The following is a 21,517-nucleotide window of genomic DNA, read 5'->3' as shown; positions in this document are numbered from 1 at the left end:
TGGTGTTCATGGGTTTAAAATTGTGTGGAGAACCTTTCAAAATATGGTACGGATGAATTTATGAAGATGCACGGTTGGTTATCTTGCAGCTTCAAGTATCATCTTGCCGTTGTCTTTTTTCAAAGGCAAAGTCCGTCACATTTCTCCCACTGAGATCAGCTATCCCTAAAAATGGCCCTAATGTTATAAGTATTGGGCTTGTCGAGAACAAAATGTTAAAGCTCAAGCTCAAAACAAACTATCTGATGCCAGAAATTGTGAAGCTCTGGTTTGACTATCATTATCCTACTAACGGTGATTGGGAAACATATTTTCAACCATGCTTTGATGCATACAAGAAGGTTGTTGGTACAATTCCTGAATCCCGAGGGAAAAAGCATGGTAGTGGTGGAGTTTGATGGACTGGATAGGAGCAGTTTTACTTCCTTGTTTTGGTTTCTTAAGACTTATTTCGTTGGTGTAAAGAAGTTTCTAGTTTATGTTGTCTTTATTTCAGTTAGGTGTTTGGACAGATAGTCCTCTTTAGTGGTCTTTCATTAGTGTCAATAAGTACAATATTATAATTTTTGAATTTGAGTTATTTTGTTTGTTTATAGTCTTTCTTTAGTGTTGATGTATTAGAACCCTGTTTTCCTTGTTACTATATTTTCTACAGGTTGTTGCCTGCTATCATTCCTCCTGTTTCTACAGGTCCATTGTAATAGAGCCACCATTACTCGCTAGCACTGCAGCATAGGAGTCTACCTCCAATCAAAATCCTAATCCAATTGCATTCCACAGCTTTCTCAACGCATGTATAAGGCTAAGACCTGACTGGCCGGAGGCGTACTATAGGAAAGGAGTTGCATGGGCTACACTAAAAGTGAGTGAATTTTCTTAATCTTTCCATCATCCTTGAAAATATGTGCTCATATCTCAACTGGGGATTTGCTAATCTATACTGCGGAAGTGCAAAATTCAACTTGGCACCAAATGCATTCTCTGAGGGTTTGAGGCGGGATCCTGAAGACAAAGAACTCCAAATTGCTTTGAGGTTTAAGTTATATCTGTACTAACACTTACACCCTCATTCTTGATATTGCTAGCAGGGATTTGACCTAGGAGTGCCCTGTACTTCACTGGACCTTTAGAAAAACGTGAGATGTACCATTTGTGTTAAAAAAAAAATCTATGCAATACTTATATTTATTAAATTAATAATAATATCCTTAAAATTTATTGATTAAGCTAAAGGACTTCAGCAACTAAGCAGCTATGCTAGTAGTTGTTGGACAGTTCCACTGCAGGTTTTCAGGTTAAATAAACTCTAATGTTATAATTTCCTTGAGAAATATTTTGTTTGTTAATATGTTATTTTGACAAACCTACAGTATGCGATTAGCAGACAACACAGTACAACTAACACCTACAACTAACACAGTACAAATTTCTTCTTTCCAAGTTTTGAGGGTAAGTACCTTAGTGTGGATTTAATTTTTAAAGGAATAATGGTCTTCAGGCAGCTGCTGTAACCCTTTCAGAATTAGGAGAATATGGCCAAGCTGCTTCTCTACTTGAGAAATTGTCCAAGGTTTGCTCCGCTCTTGTTCTCAATTATCAGTGAGTAGAACCAAAGTAGAATTTGCTATATATATCCAGTTGTTTGGACAGTTCTGGAGGTTACTTTCCAAAAAATTTACTTTTGTATTTTAGGAAAAGCCAAGTGATCCTGATGTTTATCGTTTACTTGGCGAAGTTAAATATGAGCTCAAGGATTATGAAGGGAGTGCTGCTGCCTATAGGAGTTCTGCATCTGTCAGTGGTTTATGAAATTTGAGATTAAGTTTACAAATCTTGCTTTTGCTTAAATCAAAAGTATTGGCTTACTTCTGAATTCTGACCAGATCCCACAAATGTATTCTCACTTGTGCTAGGTGTGTGAATCTATTAACTTTGAAGTACTGCGTGGTCTCACAAATGTGCTTCTTGCAGCTAACAAACCAGATAAGGTTTGTTACTAGATTGCTACGTTTTTTTGTTTTGTTTTTTTTTCCCTAGTTTTTGCAGTGGCATATCCACTTCTTTGCTTCCGCCTCCTCATGTATGAAATAAGCTAGTGTCTTAAAACAAATATGAAATAAGCTAGAACATCTCTTGGAAGCTGACTCCATTGATCTTGGTTCTCACCTTCTTCATTGACTAATACTAAAATGTAGATGGTTCTTGTTTTCTAAACCAATCAGTACGTTAGGAAGAACGTTAACATAACTCGATCTAGGTCTTACACACAGAACATTTTCTTTCAATCTACTTTATTGTATGTGACCCTTTTGCATACATCACTTGGAATCCTTACTAACTAATTATATAAGTCTAGGATCACAGTATGGATTCTGTTCCTTCTTTCCAATCTGTACATATTATGCCCATCCAGGCAGTACTTATGTCAGAAAACACAGATTACGGACCTCGTCATTCATGTTGAATTTTTAACCTTCTGGTTAACCTTGATTCAGGGAACCAGAAATACGATTTCCTGGATGTGCGGCAGAAGTTCAGAGAAGGGGCTTCTGTAAAAGAAGATTTAAAAGTTGGTGAAAGTATACCAGACGACAGCCAGGCCGATTCCAAAGGTGGGGTCAAAGTGGGACGAAAGTGTACCAGATAACAATCAGCCGTCCTCAAAAGAGGAAGTCAAAGTGGTAGAAAGTGTGCCAGAGGACAGCAGCCACAAGGATAGCAAAGAAGAGGCAGAACATAAGGATAATGAGGTAGAGCGTCAGCCTAAATCTCCAATTTACAGTTTTACATAGTGGTCATGTTGAATGGACAATGTCCTACTCTGTACATACTTTCTTCTTGAATTTTACAATATATCCGAGATGATTTAGTTGCAAGTTGTGACCCACTGTTGGCTGTTTACTTCCTGTTTCTAATTCTTCATTCTGTACTAGAGAAATTGAGAAAGTACGTTGTTGACCTTATTTTGTGTTGTTGTTTATAGTTTTTCTTTAGTGTTGATGCATTAGAACCCTGTTTTCCTTGTTACTATATTTTCTACAGGTTGTTGCCTACTATCAGAACATGAGTCAGGTATCATGGACAAGTTCCAAAGTGACAACTCCTTCACAGTGGAGGTACTAAATTTATGGCTTCAGTTACATACATTATTTTCTTTAAAGTAGAAACAAACTTTAGAGTATTGCAGATTTGGTGTAGATTTCAGTTTTTTGAATTTTTAGTGAACTGCAAGAACTTACAAATCTTGGTCGGAATGCATAAGATAAACAAGCCCTCTAGAGATGAACACATTAGCAGCTACTGGTTTAAAGGTTCTGTTCCTTTGAGTTGGGCCATTATTACCACTTAAAGAATGTGTTTGAGATTTTAACTGTGCATTTGCTATGTATTTTTGTACAGTAGGATTAGAATTCACAGATTTTATTTCTCGGAACATTTTATCTTTTGTATTGTCGCGAGTAGTATACTTACAGGCATTAAGTCTCTGAGTTTAGATTACCAAAAGAAAAAAGTGTCTGAGCTTAGGAGTAAGAGGAATGTTCACCTTCATGCCCAAAAATTTAGGGAGATGAGGATGAAGACAAAAGCGGCCTCGTCGATGCTCATAGTAAATCAAAGCGTGGTCGAAAGCGTTGCAGAGGAGAAACTATTGTAGGGCCGACTGTAAATAAAGATGTGTCTCATGAGGATGTTGGATTGAAACTAGCCACGTTAGCTCCAAAAGAGATGCCGATGATAAAAAAAAATAGCCCTGTTCTGCAGGTAGCTTCTCATCCTCGGAAGAGTTAATTAAGATTCTTTAGTTAAACAATATATATCAGTAATTTAATTTTTGTTTTTTTTTGGATGCAGATCAAACTCGCTGCTAAACCAATACATAATGAAGATAAATATGATGCGGACAACACGAATGAATCAGGGGAGCCAGAATAAGAGGGCATGGAGCTAAAACCATTTGCAACAACTGAAGATATAGAGAGAGGAAAGTTGTTGCCTCGAAGAAATCTTATCACTACCAATGTTTAAGGTATCGAAAACTGAAAGAATATGATTTGAACGTGCTAAAAATTCATCAGTGTATAATCGAAGAAAATAATGGAGTTCTGTGTAACTCCAATTTTGGGATGGCGGTGGGCACCCTTAAAAATATCTATGCCTGCATATCAGTCATAGTAGAGACCCATGTCAATTTCATGCTAAGGCATCATTAGTATAATCCTTAAAGGTTAAGGAGAAATTCAGAACATTTCAAAATGCAGTGGAGTCTAGATCTAAGTACCATTTGCATGAAAAATATTTACTGAGTTACGCATTCTTGCATTTATGCAGAACTATTCAGCCGGGAGTTCTGCTACAGTTTTATACATCAAGAATTTAGCGAAAGACGTGATTACTGATGACTTCTACTTCATATTTGGTATGCTGTTACAACTTTAAAGCAAGTTCAATTTGTCTCATGCGGATCTGATGTTGTAACCTTTTGTCATACAAATTTCGGTAGTTTATCATGTACATGATTTATGATCATAGTTAGAGGGATAGAACTAATGGAAATAGTGCTCGTTTTCTATGCTTTTTGCTTCAGGGGGGGAAGGGTGAGGGTGTGTTTCTGCTTCGTTTTCTGACACATCATATGCCGCAGGTTCACTCTTTGGAACTCTTGAGGCAGCTAAATCGGGTCTGAGTATTAAGTTGATGCAGGTGAGATCACTATATGATGCATTCTGATTTCTCTTGAATGTTATCCGCTTTATGATCCAAAATCTTTCTTTGCTAGTTTTAATAGAATTTCATTATTGTACTTCTGTTCTCAAGTGAGAAAATCATGTTCTCCATTGAATGGTTTTCAATTTGTATGGTTAAAACTTTCAATTTCTTGTAATCTATTTGAAGAAACTTATTGCATATCTACTAGAAAAGACTGTATTTTCGTTTGATCTTTGGTTCTCATGGTTGTTGGGTTACATGTAGTTGCTGAGGGAAGAAATACATATCTTTGTAGACTAATGTGATTTGTGCTGTTATATCAGAACTATCTGTATGGTGAAGCGGCTTCATAAATACTTTTATTAGCCAAATATCAAGTTCTGTATTTAACGTGTTGAGCAGTGACTTCGACTTTTGAATGGCTGCGTTCATATCACAAGACTTCAGCTTGATGGTTTAAACAAAATTTACCATATAACAGTTGTTTCATTACAGAACTGAGTTTCCATGTTAGATTTGCAAGTATAATGATGTTACACCATCGAGCTCTATAAGAAATGAGTACTTAAACACGTTAAACATTATAAAAGAAGAATTGAGGAAAATACCAACTCCTTTCTTCGTCAGAAACAACACTATACCATTTCTTGCAGCTTCTTGTATAAGATTAAGCGTATTCAAGTATTGCGCCTGTGTGATTGAATCCGCAAGATACTTCCAACGCTTTGACATTCTTCCCGAATTCTACCATCATTGGTTCGTAATAGTCGATATCATCTCCATGTCCCAACTGACCACCAGGGGAATGTCCATCTACAGAAAATGTTCCATGTGATCCTCCCCAACCCCATGTGAAAACCTTACCACCAGAAACTGCAGCCGTATGCTTCCAACCACAAGATACCTTAAACACAGAAAATTTCAAGAATGGACCTTCAACTCGTTCTGGTTCATAGATGGCCTCCGTGCAACCGACTCCAAGGCATCCATTCTCATTTGATCCCCATGTATATAGTTCTCCTCCACCTGTATGCATAAAAAACATAAAAACACAATGAACTGAAGTTCCAACCTGCAAATTAATCATCAAACGAGTTATTTTTTTCTCAGATCATCACATGAATTTTACACAAGGAATGCAAAATTGAACTGAATACATCCATGACATCATACTGTTAGGTAACGTAAAGCCACAAATGAAATAGATCCTGTCTAATAGGCTTAAGTGCTCTTGAATGCCCAAGAACTGGTCAGGACTCATCAGTAGGTAAGAAGAATGGCAATCTGATGTAATATATATGCAGTAGTAACTAAACTATGGTAGTACGTTTTATCAGCCCAGAAATTTTTGACACCTACTTTCAGTACAGATCATATACAACTGATATATATAGTTAATAATTATATTATGAGATTTATTATTCTTTGTTACTATTAAGAAATGGAATGTCTAATATAATTTGAGAAGGGGAGTAGTGGAGTACATACAAACTGGTAATCTATGCATAAAAGAGAGGTGTGGGGGTGGGGTGGAACACTTTGGATTGGTTCCTAATGAGGTGAATTGAACACCAGCACAAAAAGCAGACAGCATCAAAAAGCAGGAGTCAGTAGTGCATTACTGGCTAGCATCAAAGCCTCTACTATGTATATTTTATCCTCGCTATATATATTTTCATTTTGAGTTCCTATTATTATCTATACAAAGAGATCACTAATCCCTGTTCATTTATTATTTTGCAGCATGGGCATTGAAGTTCTTTTTTGATGGAATGGGGGAGATTGGTTAAATATAAACAATAATTCCACAATCTCATTCAAAAAATATATATGAGATTAATGTATGTATATCGTACAACACTTAGTTCCCTTTCACCTACAAGGCTACAATACTAATGAAACGGGTTAAAAGGCCTTTTCAAATCGGAACAAGAAGAGTATATTATACGAAGAGAATGAGGACAAATCCATGAAACCAATGCTACGATAATAAGAACTTTAAATTCATCGTGGAAGAGAGACCAAAAATATGTTTAGGTAGAACTTGGACTTAACAAACTAAACTCCTTCATTTTCCTCTCTTTTTTTCTTCATATAATTGAACAAAAGAGGAATGAAGGAAAACTTGCAAAGGGTTGGGAAAACAAACTTCTCTGTGTCCCCTAACTGGGGATCAATAATTCATAAATAACTTGTCTAAATTACAGAGCTTGCGCTCTAGGTACTTCGCCCATAACTTATCCAGTAACCTTTACATGGTGACGCTAATCCTTTTGATAGAAGGATAGAACAAGATCCGTATGTACAGAAAAGAGCTGTGTGTCTACAAAATGCTGTTCAACATAAAAAGAAATTAGTAACAATACCAACTTTTATGTTGTTTTCAACTATACAATGACTTGTCGGATTTTTTGTATGTCCAGAGTCTTTACTTTTTATTATTACACCGCTACAGGTAAGGAACTAAGTGAAGGGTCAGGACTCTGTAAGAGATCTCAAAGTAATGTCTATTTCTAGCATGGTTACATCAAGATTTTTGGACATTTTTGCAGTATAAATATACAAACTGGTATGAAGTGCGATAGTAAATTTCAAAGAACCGACTATTTAAACAGACGCTTAAGTACAATTTATATCATTTAAAAGACCTGTAAAACTAGTTGTTTAAGATGCTTACCCTCATAAAAGACCTGTCTCTGTTTGGAAATGAATCAATGAAACTCTCCTTCAAGAGTAAAGACACCTGATAGTGGAAAGAAATGCAGGCGTAAGTGTGTATAGTGTCTGTTAATTCTGTCAATGGAGAAGCAAATAATCATTTTTTTCTTTTGTACAAGAACAAAGAGAGGAAAAAACACAAAGCCAAAAGTGACAAAAAAAATCTCTGCTCCTAAAACTAATCTACCACATGCGACACACCCAGTACAAAACGGAACAGCTCCCCTAAAGACAAAAATATCTGAGAGAAAGACCACAGCTCCTTAATCACCTAGGCTCCTAATGACTAGCTGCACACAACCACCAAGACCAAGCAGCAAAAAGGAACCACAACTTCAGAGGCACTTTCTCACTTGGAGAGAGAGACCCATGTACCAACGCCCCGCTAGCATGACACAAGCCATACTGGACATCTACCAAAGTACTATTACAAAAAAATGTGCTAAGACAAAGGCCACCTCAGAATGTTCTTGCTGACACAGGGCCAGCCACACAAAGAACAAAACTTAATAACGGTCATGTTTCTCTTCCAAAGATCATTAATGCTTCGAAGGAGAATGTCCTGTTGGATGAGACTATGGAATATCAAGTTTTTCACCACTCACTCATTAACTTTATGAATAGACTATGGGCAATCACACCACATGACCTGAATAATTCTCCAATAGAAAGAACGTGAACAGATGGTGGCCCAAGAAAATACAAAGAAATTTTAAAGTCGAGGAAGGAATCATATTGCCCTTCAACTGAGACACATTTTCTGCTACTGGTATTGGGGGGGGGTACCAACCTTGTCATCATTAGATTGCACATTAGTAATTGTATGAGACCGGAGATTTGAGCAAAGAGAATCCAGGTAAGACCTTAGAACAGCTAAGAAGCCCTTCGCAGCCTCAATCTGCACATAGAAAAAAAAATTGGTATATAAGCGACCAAACAAATTTTCAAGTCCTAAATGTGAGAACAAATTCGGACGCAGTTCAGATTGTTCCGTCCTGATTTCTACGTGTGTTGCACCTGTGTTTCTATCCCCAGGCCTCCTCTTCAAAAATTAACAAATTGTGGGACCGAATAACGAGCAGCAAGCAATTGAGAGAGTTATTAGCATTTCACAGTCAATAACGTCTATGCACTTTGTATTGTGTTAAGAGCCAACCTGAACATCTGTACACTCGAAGACAGGTCGTCTTCTTCCTAAATAGCTTTCTCCAACAAGCTTTGCATGGTATGGACTCAACGACTTAAACAACTCTTTGTTCTGGGGCAATTGAGGTAAAGTGGGAGACCGCACCTGATTTTTACAAGTATAATTTTTTTTTTTTTTGTTAATTAAAATTTTATTTATTATGAAAGTTCTACTATGTGACGAAACTAAATACCTGGTTCTTGTTAGCGTCGACCAGAATGACATTTCCTATCTTCGATTGTACTTCACCAGTTTTGTTCTTTACACCAACCTACAAGGAGCTCTAAACATTTCTCATTCATATACAATAATGCTAGAAACCGAAGGCAATACAAAACAAATTTATTATAAGATTCTGAATTCAGTGATTCTATTAGGTAGTCTAAACATAGGAATTCTCACTTGAAAAAAGATCTTTATTAATTTGCTTCCGGAAAACACGGTATCTACTACGTTGTCTGTATAGATCTTAGAATACCTACCATGATGCTTGCACCAATGCACCTGCTAGAATGAGTACTAAATTAACCAGTCAGACCTATTTGCACAGCAAGGAATCCACTTGCCCTTACGAATTTTGACTTCCAGCTAGTCATCTCTTAGATGTTAAAGAGGGAGTTGAAACAATTGATGATTGATGAAAGCAATACTCAAAATGTCTATATATTCTCCTCTTTCAATATCATATTCTCCTAAAGATTGTCTCTACTGAAAGTGTTAGGTGCTACATCTAAGTTTAAAACTAGATGAATTTTATATAATATCTTCAAAATTCTTTAGACGCACTTCAGAAAATTCTATAATTGTCAGTGCCAGAAAAAGACCCATCAGCATAGCTTAAAACTGTCAAGATTGGCAGTAAAGTTGCCTTGAGAGTATTGAAACACAAAAAGTGAACTCCACAAATCCACAAGGTAAAATAAGAAACAATGCAGGATTCTGCGGGTAACATATTACATACAAGATGTACATACAAGATGTTTAAGAAAAAGGAGGAAGTTAGAAAATCTTACTATATATGGGACTGGTGCATCCAAAAAATCATGCATGTCATTTGGCAAAACCTGAAAGTTCATACAAGATGCTATAGACTATCAGGATATACTGACACCTGAATCTCCACATTACAATTACAACGAATTGTTCAAGAAATTTTTTACACGAATCATAAAGAAGAAGGTACCATACTGGCATTAGAAGGCTCTGCCACTGGTAGGGCCGGATTAAAGAAATAACGGAGAGAACTGAAGCAGACAAGATTCCCTGAAAAAAAAACAATATATCCATAAGTTTTATCTAAAAGCACCTAATATGCAAGGGCAGTAGATACACTCAAAACTATATCAGCACAACCAACAATAAAATCACAAGGTTTTGGATGAATCACGCCTCAGATAAAATCTCACTCTTTTCAATGAAGTGATGGGTTTGAATTTAGAATTCAATTCATGTATAAAATTTTGACAGTGATGGCAGAACAAAACAGAGCGAGGAAAAAAGCAGGCACACATGCTAGGAGGATGTGGATGTGGTGGAGATAAAATTATTGGTTTGCTGCACTGAATTTCTAAAAATGTAGTGGCTGATAGGTACTGACAGACTTCACGTACATAGATAAAGCTCATAGCACTGCTGACTGCTTTTTTTAAGACGACGTCTATTGGTTAGATACATAGATGTTACTGGTGAAGGCTGGACTCAATGAGCCCCAAGTCAATCAGCCATAAAACTCAAGTCATTACAATCTTCCACCTCTGGCCAAGAAACAATTCCTACACGCTCAAGTAACAGAGTAACTCCTTATTCCACATTTGTTTACAGTGGACAGGCTTTCTACAAAACCATAAGTACATGGAGGATTCACATGAAGTCAATGTCATAACTCAACCATACCAAGTTAGAGCAGACAACGACAATTTGCTTCTCCAAAAGTGCCCCTGCTAACATTGTCAATACCTGAAACATGCAAACACAATCATAGGATGTAAACGGGCACGCTTACAGAATCAGATTTAAAAAGGTTTCTTGTTACCAATTTTCTTTTGGTCTTAACATAATTTATCATTTTCTATGGAACTGAAGAATTCAAAAGCAAAAATCACCCATTTGAAAACTTATTTAGATTTGACATGAAACGCTGAAAAAGGCGTGTGCAATGAACAAATGTTTCAGATAATCCAGCAAAATTAGACATTGGTCCTTAACTTCTACAGTTACTTAATTTCAAATTAACCTACTCCACGACTTTTTTTCCCTTCTTCCTAAGCATACAATATGAATTTAAACAAAAAGTTCAGTGAAAGTTTTAAAGCAAGAATAGGTACAAACGATTTCAACTTCAATCCAATTACTCTACATATAGTATCAAAAATTACATGTATACTGTATACACTTAAATTGGGAGATGCATAATCACTTGAAGATAAACCTGAAGAATTATACCATTATAAATAAGAAGCTATAACAAAGCTGATTAAAATATGTATATGGATCACCTGATCCGAGGAGTGAACACCACAAGAATTACCCTCAATAATGACATCATACAGACATACTTTCTGGTTTTCATAAGAAGGCTGACAATTATAACTATTTCCCTAGGGTCAGATGATAGGGCATGGTTTTGTCAATCGAGATAGAGCAGATAATTACATGTTCAAGGCGCAACAAGCCACATAAGCATGCAACTGTCCACACAGATAGAGCAGTTGCCTCCTCTGCTAATACTGCATTGCGTGCCTGATAATATCATAGAGAAGTGAAATCAGAAATACATACATAAATGTACATACAATGCCCCCTCCCACACCCCACAAGATGAATCGAAGGCTGAATTATTTTTAAGTATGATACTCCATGGAAATCATCACCCCAAAAATCAGTTCCTTTGCACATTTTTTGACATTGCCAGAAAGATGGATGCAATATCTGCTTTACTGGACCGTTAAAAAATTCGTAAGTTGAGAACAATTTCAAAAAGAGGTTAGCTATTTGTAAATGAGCTGATATTATATAGACATGATCTCCATGGTGGTGAAATCAAGAAATTATCCCTTAAATCACCTTGTTAGGGGGCATTGTATGAAGTGCTGCATAAAAAGTTTGTAAACAGAACCTACTCCATAAACATATAATACAATAAATGAAAACCAACAGCATTTACATACACGCTTTGGACATATGACTCTTGTGGAGTAGGTTCCACTAATTTTTACTTCTCTTGTATAGGATCATTACTGAAAAACATTTATCATCTATTGTGCTTTCCCTGATCTCCAATTAATATGTTTTTTCACTGAAAATATGCCAATAGTAGATATGTGATGAGCTTATCAAAATCTTTTTAATAACATCATATCTCTGCGCGTTGTTGGTATTATGAAATAAAAATATTTTTAGCTCCAAAATATTTTGAGCATAATATTACTTTTCATACCCAATGCTCTACCACAGATTCACAAGTCACAACCAACACATGCACCTCTGTTCATTGGGAAAATATCAGAACTTAGGGGTGAATCCATTTGTCTTACAACTGACTAAATTGTTATTTTTGGCATTGGTACACTCATTTAAATATAGGAATTTACCTCTACAAACTCCAGACTGCTGCAGGATTTCAAATCAATGGTTAATCCCAAGAACATGTAGCACTGTTTCACTAGGTCTGTGGAATTCCAAAGGATGCAGGTGCTCCAGAGGACAGAATGCAAGTGTTGTTCCTCTGGTAGGACAACATAAACGATAATACTCACATATAATTTGCAAGGATCCATGATTGTTTGCCTGAAAACACAAAATTGCATTAGAATTAAAATGGCTAAATATGGCTTCCAGAGCACCCAGGTGTTCCACCTGAAAGCATGTCAATTAATGACAAAGTACAATAGAGCATCAAACCTTAGCCCATTCAAGAATGTTGTGATCATTGTCAAATGCACATCTCGTCTCTTCATATACAAGAATGAACAGTCCTACAAACAGCTAAGTGAACAGGAGATATAAATTACTTTCAGAATGAATCAGACTTCTATAAGTTCTATATTAAATGAACTCTTGATCTGACGAAGAGTCTATTGGTTTTCACACTCAATTTTTAACTATTCTAGGACAGTCGGAAAATATCAGTAGAAGTGCTTCTCATCCAATGCCTTTATAAAATTTCACAGAGATGGTTAACTCAGTACTGTTAAGTACCTAAGCAATTATGTGAAATAAAAAATAACAAAAGAAATTGTGTGAGAGTTACTGTTCGAGTGCTGTACGCCCAGGAATTCTGCCAGACCATAGCCTTCTCTCTCATCTCATTCTCGAAGGTTATCTCGAACATATTGGCAAAATTCTGACCGAGGCAATGGGATGTTGCACCTTGTATGCCATGACCAGTATTTGGAATAAATGCCTGCCAAAATATAATCAGAACAGAGATGAAGAAAGCTCATAGTTTATAGTAATCACTGAAACAAGTAGATGAGTTGCACAAAACTATCATGAGTCACCTCAACAGTTGTTGTATAAAACCCACCAGGAAACTTTTCAAGCTCGCTTGCCTTCCCTTTTACAACTGGGATTGCTAGATACTCCTCATATATCCTTCTATAGAGCTCCAATATTTCACGAACCTGATAAATATTATCACAAAGGAAAATAGAATGACCACGTATCCAAAAATATAGAATATCTTCTGGTTGTCAGATAAGAGATAACAGCATCTGCACTAGAGTCTAAGACACATAGCCGCAACTACAAAAGCTAATCCTGAATATGCCATCATCTGGAATCCAATACTTCATAGAGTTGCCAATGTATAAAAATCCAAACTACTGCAATAGATCAACGAAATCAAGGGTAGAGCTAGTGGCTGTGACCAAAGTTTGCAAGATCTGGAAGAAACCCGGGCATTTAACAAAGCCAGCACGACCTGAGCATAACTTGCCAGGATTAAAACAAATACAATTACCGATCACCAAAAAAAAGAGATGAAAGGAGAGAGTCAACAATCCAAATGCACAGATCAAACGAAAAAACCAACTGGAATGATTTTTATTTACCAAAGGATCTAAAGGTAATATGCTTATGAGGAGGACAGGAACGAGGCTGAGGAGGAGGTGGGGAGTGGACTATGCTAAGTATTACAAACTTTTGGTAATCTAATATCATGAAAGTGGCATACTGATAAATACTCAAAGTATCCTCTGCTTTAAAGCTCTATTGACTAAAAAGTGATCAATTGTTTTGTCACTGAAATAGAGAAAGTGAATTCTAAAGGAAAAATATCTGCCCACATTCAGGTTATCCTCAATTTCAAATTCCACATAAAGGCACTAATTATTATTGCGATATTCACTTACGCCTTTTCTTTAGGCACCCAATATGAGATTTGGCCAAACCTTCTTTCCCAAAGCACGAACACATTTGGACTCCAATATTTAAGGAAAGCATCGACTGCAGCAGGAGTATCAAGAGGTGCAAACTGCCATTTAAACAAAATGATCATAAAAAGTAAAAAAACAGAAAAAGTCAAGAAAGATTAGTTTTCCGATTAAGTTAAGCTATGAAGGCTTCCTGAAAATTACGGAAGTATTGAATATAGAAAAGAAAAATTCAATCAATGAAACATCAAAATACCTAAACAGAATAGATATAAGACTTCCTAAGGACTACAGAGAAACTAGTTACACTTGCTGAGCACCAATAAACTACTAGTAGGCCTTAAATACTACTACCATATCTTTATACTACAGAAGCTACAAACCACTAAAGCAGCTATCCTCTTCAAATAAGAGATCCCTGTTAAATTCTGAGATTTCCTCATTCCTTGGAAAACAGGTATACTGGTCTAGTTAAAAGGTGTGGTAACCTCTAATCAAGGGGTCCAATCAAAAGAAAAATCTAGTTAAAAGTGTTTTCCAGGAGGACCAGAGAGAAGAACACCCTGTCAGACACCAAAGAGCTACATCAAAATCTACCAATAGAAACTAAGCTTATTCCAAAAGAATAAGATATTGCTGATTAAAAAAATATGCGTAATAAATAAAACAGAATTGAAAAAATTATCGAACAAACTGCACTTATCTCTCGTGAGTACTTGCATAAGGTTTCCCATATAAATCATTAACTTCGTCAAGAAGATCCCAAACATCACCGCCTAAAACTACTTCTTTGTACATGGACATGGATTTTGTTTCTACCATTTATATTTTATATATATATATATATATATATATATATATATATATATATATATATATATATATATATATATATAATTTGAGAGAGACAAAAGATTAATTCTATATTATGAGATCAATTAATAGCTTGCCAAGGTGTTATGAACTTATGGCAAAGGCATGATAATTGCAAAGCATTTGATAAATTAAATCTGCCATAGCAATGTCTATTTTTGTTACAAGAAGTCCCACAACCAGCAGAGGACATGAGTTCTAAGCTCCTTATTCATAACTGGAAGCTTGATAAAATGCCATGTGCAAAACCGTTCCCTAAGTCGATACATCAGATAAGAGATGACCATAACCAAGTTCAATACGATGAAGACTCTACGTATTTAAATTAAAGTTGTGTGATTCACTCTGCAAAAGGTAACGAAGTTTGGCATGTTAGGAGTTTGGTTTGGGGAAAACAAATGTGCTTGGAATTTTATTAACCAGACCCCTGCCTGACCACTTAAAATTTTATTTGTATTATACTTTCTTCACATTTTTCGGTGAGTAAATTTCATCCATGAAGGAAGCATAGAACACTGCATAAGGATGGCAGAATCAGGTTAAAACTCTTCCAAATAGAGTATACAGGCCAAATAGCGTATGAAACATATTTTCAAACAAGTATATTAATACTAGCTAATAATCTGCTAGTTGTTATAATAGCTTCTTATCTGAAAAGGATGAAAAATAAAATAGAATTTTACAGTACAAATTGCATATGATTTGACAAAAAAAAAGAAAAAAAAATTAGGAGTTGACATATAAAAGCATTTTCTGAATTATTTAACAGTAATATGCAAATAATTACCTTTCCACAGTCTACAAAATCAATTAGTTCTTTGTCCATAGTCTCTTTAGCAGAAATTTGCAAGATTTTCTCTCTTTCTCTTTGAGTTGGCCGTTGAAGATGAAATACTCTATCCATCCGACCAGTCCTTTGTAGGGCCTGATCTATTTGCTTCAGATTTCTGGTTGTAGCCATCAAAACAACTCCATCTTGCTTTTCAAACCTGTACAAAAATAACATTGCACTTGAGGGAAAGAACCAACAGATGAAGAAGGGTTAAATATCTACACATAACTAAGACTTAAAACAAAACATTCCAATGAAGCCACCACCTCCAATGAAGCCACCACCACCACCACCGCCAACAATAACCTGAAAGACAGCAGAAGAAGGAGTGACAAGAGAAAAGGAAGAAGAAACACCACCAGATGAGTCAGCAGAAAGAGCAGCTTGAACAAGTTTCCTCTGCAACTCAAAAGTTGATGAAGCTGATGCTTCTAAATCTCCTGAATACTGCTTTCCACTCCATACTTTCCCAGAACTCTTGCAGACAAAAGTGAACACTCCCATTCTTTCTTCTTCTTCTAAAAACAGAATTGTTATTATGACATGATGGTGAAATTCTCAAACCTCTTTTGTCTCAAATCTCAAGAGTTTACAAACAAATTTAGTGCAATAAGATTACTACTACTACACTTAAATTTCTGAACAGGCCAAGTTCATCAATAAAACAAGTGTTTCTTATCTAACATGCTTTTGCTGGCCAACAGAGCAGGGTTAGGGCATTGCCAAGACATCAGGTCTAGTAGCAATGACCAAGAACTGGGACAATGTCTTTCTTCACAATTGAGTACTTCTTCACTTCTATAGCTGGTAGACTGATGATTCACTTTCTTCTGTCCCACTAACTCAATACAAGGCCTATTAGCTGGAACTGCCAACTTTGACAAACAACTGATCAACTTACGGTCATGAGACTGCAGCTAATATCCACTACTGATCACCCTGCAAAAACCTTCCCAACAGCATCTAATCTCACTACTGATCACCCTGCAAAAACTAATACAACACAGTTAACGCCTTCTGAGTTTACATTCGTTTAGTAAATATGGTCGATTGGTGGGAAAATATATCCTAGAAGATAAATGTAATTACCTGAGAAGGTGGAGGAGTTGTTGGAACCTTAGAAGAAGAAGCTGTTTGAAAAGAATTCAAGCAATAAATTCAATAATTAAATACTAAGATTTTGAAAATACTAATATTAAATAAGTATATACATAGTTCAGGATATTGTAACCTTCCAAATATAACTACTCAATATGTAGTACCTACCTTGTGATTGAGGTTTAGGCCATGTACACGTAGTCTTCGTATGCCCTGTTTCACTGCAATTTCCACACTTGCTGATTCGAGATCTTCCTTTATTTTTATCAGAATTCTCCGTAGCAACAAAACCACACACACCTATATTAGAACAAAAATTGAGAATTATATTGAGCTTTGGAAACCAAAATTGAGCAAATGGCAGTACCTACCACTCGTAGAATGTATCTCCTCTTCTTCGCTCAAATCAGTTGATCGAGCACATTTTCTCATACGTTTTGAGTTTGTATTTGGCCCTATTACACACACATAGCATTGTAGTTATTAAAAAAATAGAAGTACTAGCAACGCAACATGTTTAAAAATTATAGTTCTTCAATAATATAAATACTTGTATTGGAAAAACTAAAGCGGTGAACATAACTAGTTACCCCCAATTTCTCGATGTAATTCTGGGCACGTGGGTTTTGTATGCCCAACAACACCACATTCGCCACAACTTTTCTTCTTTGTCTCATTGTGTCCTTTACGTCTTTTTGGTCGACCCTTAGGTGCTACCTGGGGTGGATCACGTATCAGTTCTAAGTGGGCCGCATCTCCGTGAGTATCTGATGGCTCCTCAACGGGAACTTGATGATTTTCTTCAGCAGTTGATGGGATATCTTTTGACATAAGATAAGAATGTAGGAAATCTTTGAACTCTTCACTAGCTTCTTTAGTTTTGGAGGCCTTCAAACAAATATTCTTGCAAATCCCCATAAGCTCACTATAACAAATAGCAGAAGTTGCTTCATTATGAACATTAACTGAAGTAACAGTAGGAATGACCGTTTTCACATGTCGTGTCCACCTCAATAAAATGCAACTAGAGGGTATTTCAGCGACGTCTTCATTTTTTAAGACGGAAATGATGTGTCGGCATGGAAAACCAAATGACTCAAATAGACCACAAGAACACTTCGCTTTTTTATCAACAACATTGTATTCCACAATAGACTTGCAGTGCCTATACAAATGACGATGCAAAGTGTAGTAACGAATATTGTCACCTTGATGATCCTTCATTGAATCAACAATGTACAATGCCTCTTGCTGCAATTGCATCTTAAACACATTAAAAGCCGCCTGTGTATAGATGGAGTTCGCCTGATTTTCATACTCAGTCAGGTGGGTCACAATTACCGGCTTGGTTGTCAGAATAATAACTTCTTCTTCGTGCTCACGGTGCCGGATCTTCTCAAGTACTAGCTTCATTTTTCCATAGAGCTCAACCATTTTTAAACCAGGCTTTACATGAAGCCGTATAACAGAGTTCATGCTTTCACAACGTTGGTTGGTTCTACAACCACCAAAGAATGCGCCTCGAAGATATGCCTCTGCCCACCTCATCCTCTTTTTGTATATCTTCTTCACCCACTCATGGTCATGGACCTGGTGTGCTTCTAACAAATGTTCCCACATTTGGTCAAACTCTTCTTCTGAACATTTCATAAACATGAGTGAACAAAAGCCCCTTTGAAACCCAGAGACACGGACATTGTCAATACAATTTTTCAGAACGTGCCAAGCACATAAGTGATGTCTAGCACTAGGTAAGGTAGCTTTAATAGCCTTGCGAATTGCATGATCACCATCTGCTATGACCGACTTAGGTGCCTTACCGCCCATCGCTGTAAGAAAACGCTCTAACGCCTAAATGTAAACCGCTCGACTCACTAGTCATAACTGCAAAACCAAATACAATAGTTTGTCTATGATTGTTCACTCCGGCCAAATACGACAATTGGCATTTTGTATTGATTTGTCCGGTATGTTGAATCAAACAATAACACATCACCAAAACAAATTGTAATCGTGACGAGGCGTCGAATCACCCGAACAATCGACCAATTGGCTAAGTTCATTCAAATTTTGTATGAGTAGTAAAATTCTGGATCAATCTTCGACTTGTTTTTCATGCAGGGAAACAAGTGTGCTAGCATCTCCATTCATATAATAAAAATTTTTCTCATCCCGGTCATATAATTATACAAATCCTTTCTTATGTAACCAACTTTACAAAAACTGGTCACCCTATAAACAAGGAAATCCATCACTTGACATTGTCTAATGCCCACATCAATTAGACTCTTTGCCAAAGCCGCATCTTCACTGCCCATCTTTCTATGTGAGCGACCAAATATCGAACTAGGATAAGGCACAAGTGGTTGAGTGTGTTCAGCAACAAACTTATTAACAACCCACATATTGCATTTAATATAAAAAATCACTTCAAAAATCGCAAGACACTTGCATCTAGACAACTCACGTTGTTTCCTTTTGTGTTCCATATTCAAATATTTCACCTCTCTCTCACCTTGGCACGAGCACACAAAATTTCTTTTAACCGGGATATTTTTATGAAATCGGTAAACACCCTTGCGTACACTAAACCCAACAACCTTAGCATACTCGTTGTAGAACTCAAATGCCTCGTTGCTGGTTTTAAAACACATTGAAAATATGATTGCATTTTCATCTAGATCTTCCCCTCCCAACTTACCACTGAATAGATCGAAATCATTCTCATTAGTTTGTTCACTTCTTGCATCGCGCTTCATTTGATCTGTCCTTCAAAACCTTCAATTTCACTAACACTATGGTCATCGATTCATCTCCGTCTTCCAAACTCACATTGGTTGAACCTTCCACAATATTTATTTCGATTGTCCAAGAATCACTTTCCTCATATCGGGACATGCGTCATTACACATATTTGTAGCCCAATCTCTGTCTTCATTAGAGATATCCACCATCACTTGATCACTATAATATGGTAATAATATAAATATGCATTCATTACTTCTTGCACTATAAGTGCAAAATAAAATAAACAACAAATAAAGAGTATACATTGAAGCAACATTAATTTGAAGTTAAAATTTCATTTTAAAATAAAAAATAAAACAGACAATAGCATTTTAGGTTCACAAATAAATAATTAAAAGATTCACCTTTGTGTCATGAAGGGACAAAAGGTGAAGGTGAGTAATGCGTAACGATAATTTAAGCAACGGAAATAAGTAAAAAGAAACTAGCAGTAAAATTAAACTCTCCTTATTATGTGACATAAGAAGATAAGCAAGTTCAATATGTGATTAAACTCCCCCTATGGAGCTCAATATTTACATGTCTTGAATCCTAGAATTGAAAATATGATCAATTTCAATTTTCAAGGAGTAGAATACCTTCATAATTGGCAATCCGGCCAGGCCAGGAATCTACTTATAATTTATAAACTATCACTACTTCTCTCGTTATTACGTTGTATAGTACTATAGTTATTTCAAGATGTCATTCCAGAACTATAAAAGAGGTAATACTATTCCAACATCATTTTTTTTTTACATTTATGCTAGAAAAAGTGACAATTTAGTTTCTCTGGTCTCAAGGATTGTTTATGCTCTTGCATGTGTCATGTGTGCCACTAAAATTATAGGATCGACTAACAATGCCAGCAGTGTTATCAGGATGAAAGTAAAATCAGTTTAACCGGTACACTTTGCTTAACCTGGTCCACCCTCCCCCCCCCCGTGTATGCCTATGCGAATCACATTTCTAACTAATAATTCTTTTTTCTCACCACTTGCTCATTTATTTCCTCGCATTTTTGGCCATGAAGCATCGAGGGTTTCAGTATCTCTCAACTCTTTTTTCACTTGATCACATTATTACTGTACACACTTTAGCACAATTACATAAATATTCTAGATTATAATCTGGTACCTACTTTAACTCAATTTTGCAATCCCGCCATTTGTCTACTGCACATCTCAAGAGTTTACAAACAAATTTAGTGCAATAAGATAACTACTACTACACTTAAATTTCTAAACAGGCCAAGTTCATCAATAAAACAAGTGTTTCTTATCTAACATGCTTTTGCTGGCCAACAAAGCAGGGTTAGGGCATTGCCAAGACATCAGGTCTAGTAGCGATCACTGCTGTTAGCCTTAGTAGATAGTACTATCGCCTAGCACATTTAATTGCGGATTCTAATGGCATCAGTGCATTTATATAGAGGAAGCCATGATATATGTGTGAAAGTCATAAACAAACAAGAAAAGCAAACCATTGAACCAAAATATACATGTAAAAAACTTGTGTTTGCCATTGAAGACCAAGCACCACCATATGTAAATAACAGATATTTTGAAACTAGATATTAATTCACTAATCAATCCATAGAAAAATTTCTTAAACTAAGCCTAAATTACTAAATACTCATATCCAAACCCAAGGAGAGTCTTGAAGGAGTATTTGAGAGATGCCCAATCCGAGTTTGAAATGTAGAGGATTTCTCTTAGAAGATAGTGAAAAAGGGAAACAATGGAGATGAACTCAGTTTAGTGGAGATGAACCCGAAAAGAGTATGAGAGTTTGGTGCCAACTGTTTTCCTTTTTTATTCGAACCAGCCCGAAGTAAATAGCGATGTATTTATTTGACTTTCCAATTTCCACGATGGTTATTAGGTTGAATTAGTTTTTGGGTAAATTTGGTATTTCATATATTTGTTTTTTTTCCAAACCAGT

At 36.2% G+C, this 21,517-nt stretch overlaps 3 protein-coding genes and 1 long non-coding RNA gene across 46 annotated transcripts; 1 reads left to right on the top strand and 3 right to left on the bottom strand.

The window, feature by feature from the left end:
- Positions 1-220: 220 nt before the first annotated feature.
- Positions 221-5,204, top strand: LOC147482003 (uncharacterized). Of its 43 annotated transcripts, XR_015204065.1 has the most exons (11): positions 775-862; positions 953-1,033; positions 1,499-1,570; positions 1,693-1,794; positions 1,914-1,988; positions 2,496-2,750; positions 3,043-3,116; positions 3,565-3,762; positions 3,853-4,027; positions 4,330-4,417; positions 4,643-4,937. XR_015204065.1 is itself a non-coding variant. In XM_086576588.1 (5 exons), exons 1-5 carry the CDS (start codon positions 847-849, stop codon positions 2,575-2,577), a joined length of 354 nt encoding a protein of 117 aa, XP_086432714.1. In that variant the 5' UTR covers positions 236-846; the 3' UTR covers positions 2,578-2,963. The 43 variants fall into 43 exon arrangements, 3 of the variants coding, with proteins under 3 accessions (XP_086432714.1, XP_086432715.1, XP_086432716.1); XR_015204070.1 differs by having other exon boundaries at positions 227-862; positions 1,499-1,599; positions 1,736-1,794; positions 3,043-3,762; XR_015204041.1 differs by lacking the exon at positions 953-1,033 and having other exon boundaries at positions 232-862.
- On the bottom strand, positions 5,160-16,192 carry LOC147482002 (uncharacterized). Its single transcript, XM_086579153.1, has 16 exons — positions 15,936-16,192; positions 15,644-15,845; positions 14,002-14,031; positions 13,111-13,233; positions 12,861-13,013; positions 12,512-12,585; positions 12,202-12,397; positions 11,264-11,350; positions 10,505-10,567; positions 9,800-9,874; positions 9,625-9,675; positions 8,805-8,882; positions 8,582-8,716; positions 8,216-8,323; positions 7,385-7,450; positions 5,160-5,779 (listed from the first exon to the last, which is right to left on the bottom strand). Exons 1-16 carry the CDS (start codon positions 16,190-16,192, stop codon positions 5,375-5,377), a joined length of 2,103 nt encoding a protein of 700 aa, XP_086435279.1. The 3' UTR covers positions 5,160-5,374.
- Positions 16,193-16,194: 2 nt separating this feature from the next.
- LOC147482001 (uncharacterized) lies at positions 16,195-17,436 on the bottom strand. Its single transcript, XR_015206699.1, has 5 exons — positions 17,370-17,436; positions 17,158-17,241; positions 16,955-17,086; positions 16,778-16,818; positions 16,195-16,672 (listed from the first exon to the last, which is right to left on the bottom strand). It is a non-coding gene; the product is annotated as an uncharacterized LOC147482001 (long non-coding RNA).
- Positions 17,437-17,676: 240 nt separating this feature from the next.
- LOC147482000 (protein FAR1-RELATED SEQUENCE 5-like) lies at positions 17,677-18,613 on the bottom strand. Its single transcript, XM_086579152.1, has 2 exons — positions 17,995-18,613; positions 17,677-17,711 (listed from the first exon to the last, which is right to left on the bottom strand). The coding sequence occupies exons 1-2, from the start codon at positions 18,611-18,613 to the stop codon at positions 17,677-17,679; spliced, it is 654 nt and encodes a 217-aa protein (XP_086435278.1).
- Positions 18,614-21,517: the final 2,904 nt, after the last annotated feature.

The sequence above is a fragment of the Coptis chinensis genome, chromosome 8 (assembly GCF_015680905.1).
Source record: "Coptis chinensis isolate HL-2020 chromosome 8, ASM1568090v1, whole genome shotgun sequence".
Taxonomy (NCBI): domain Eukaryota; kingdom Viridiplantae; phylum Streptophyta; class Magnoliopsida; order Ranunculales; family Ranunculaceae; genus Coptis; species Coptis chinensis.
This window is presented reverse-complemented; position numbering and strand designations above follow the sequence as displayed.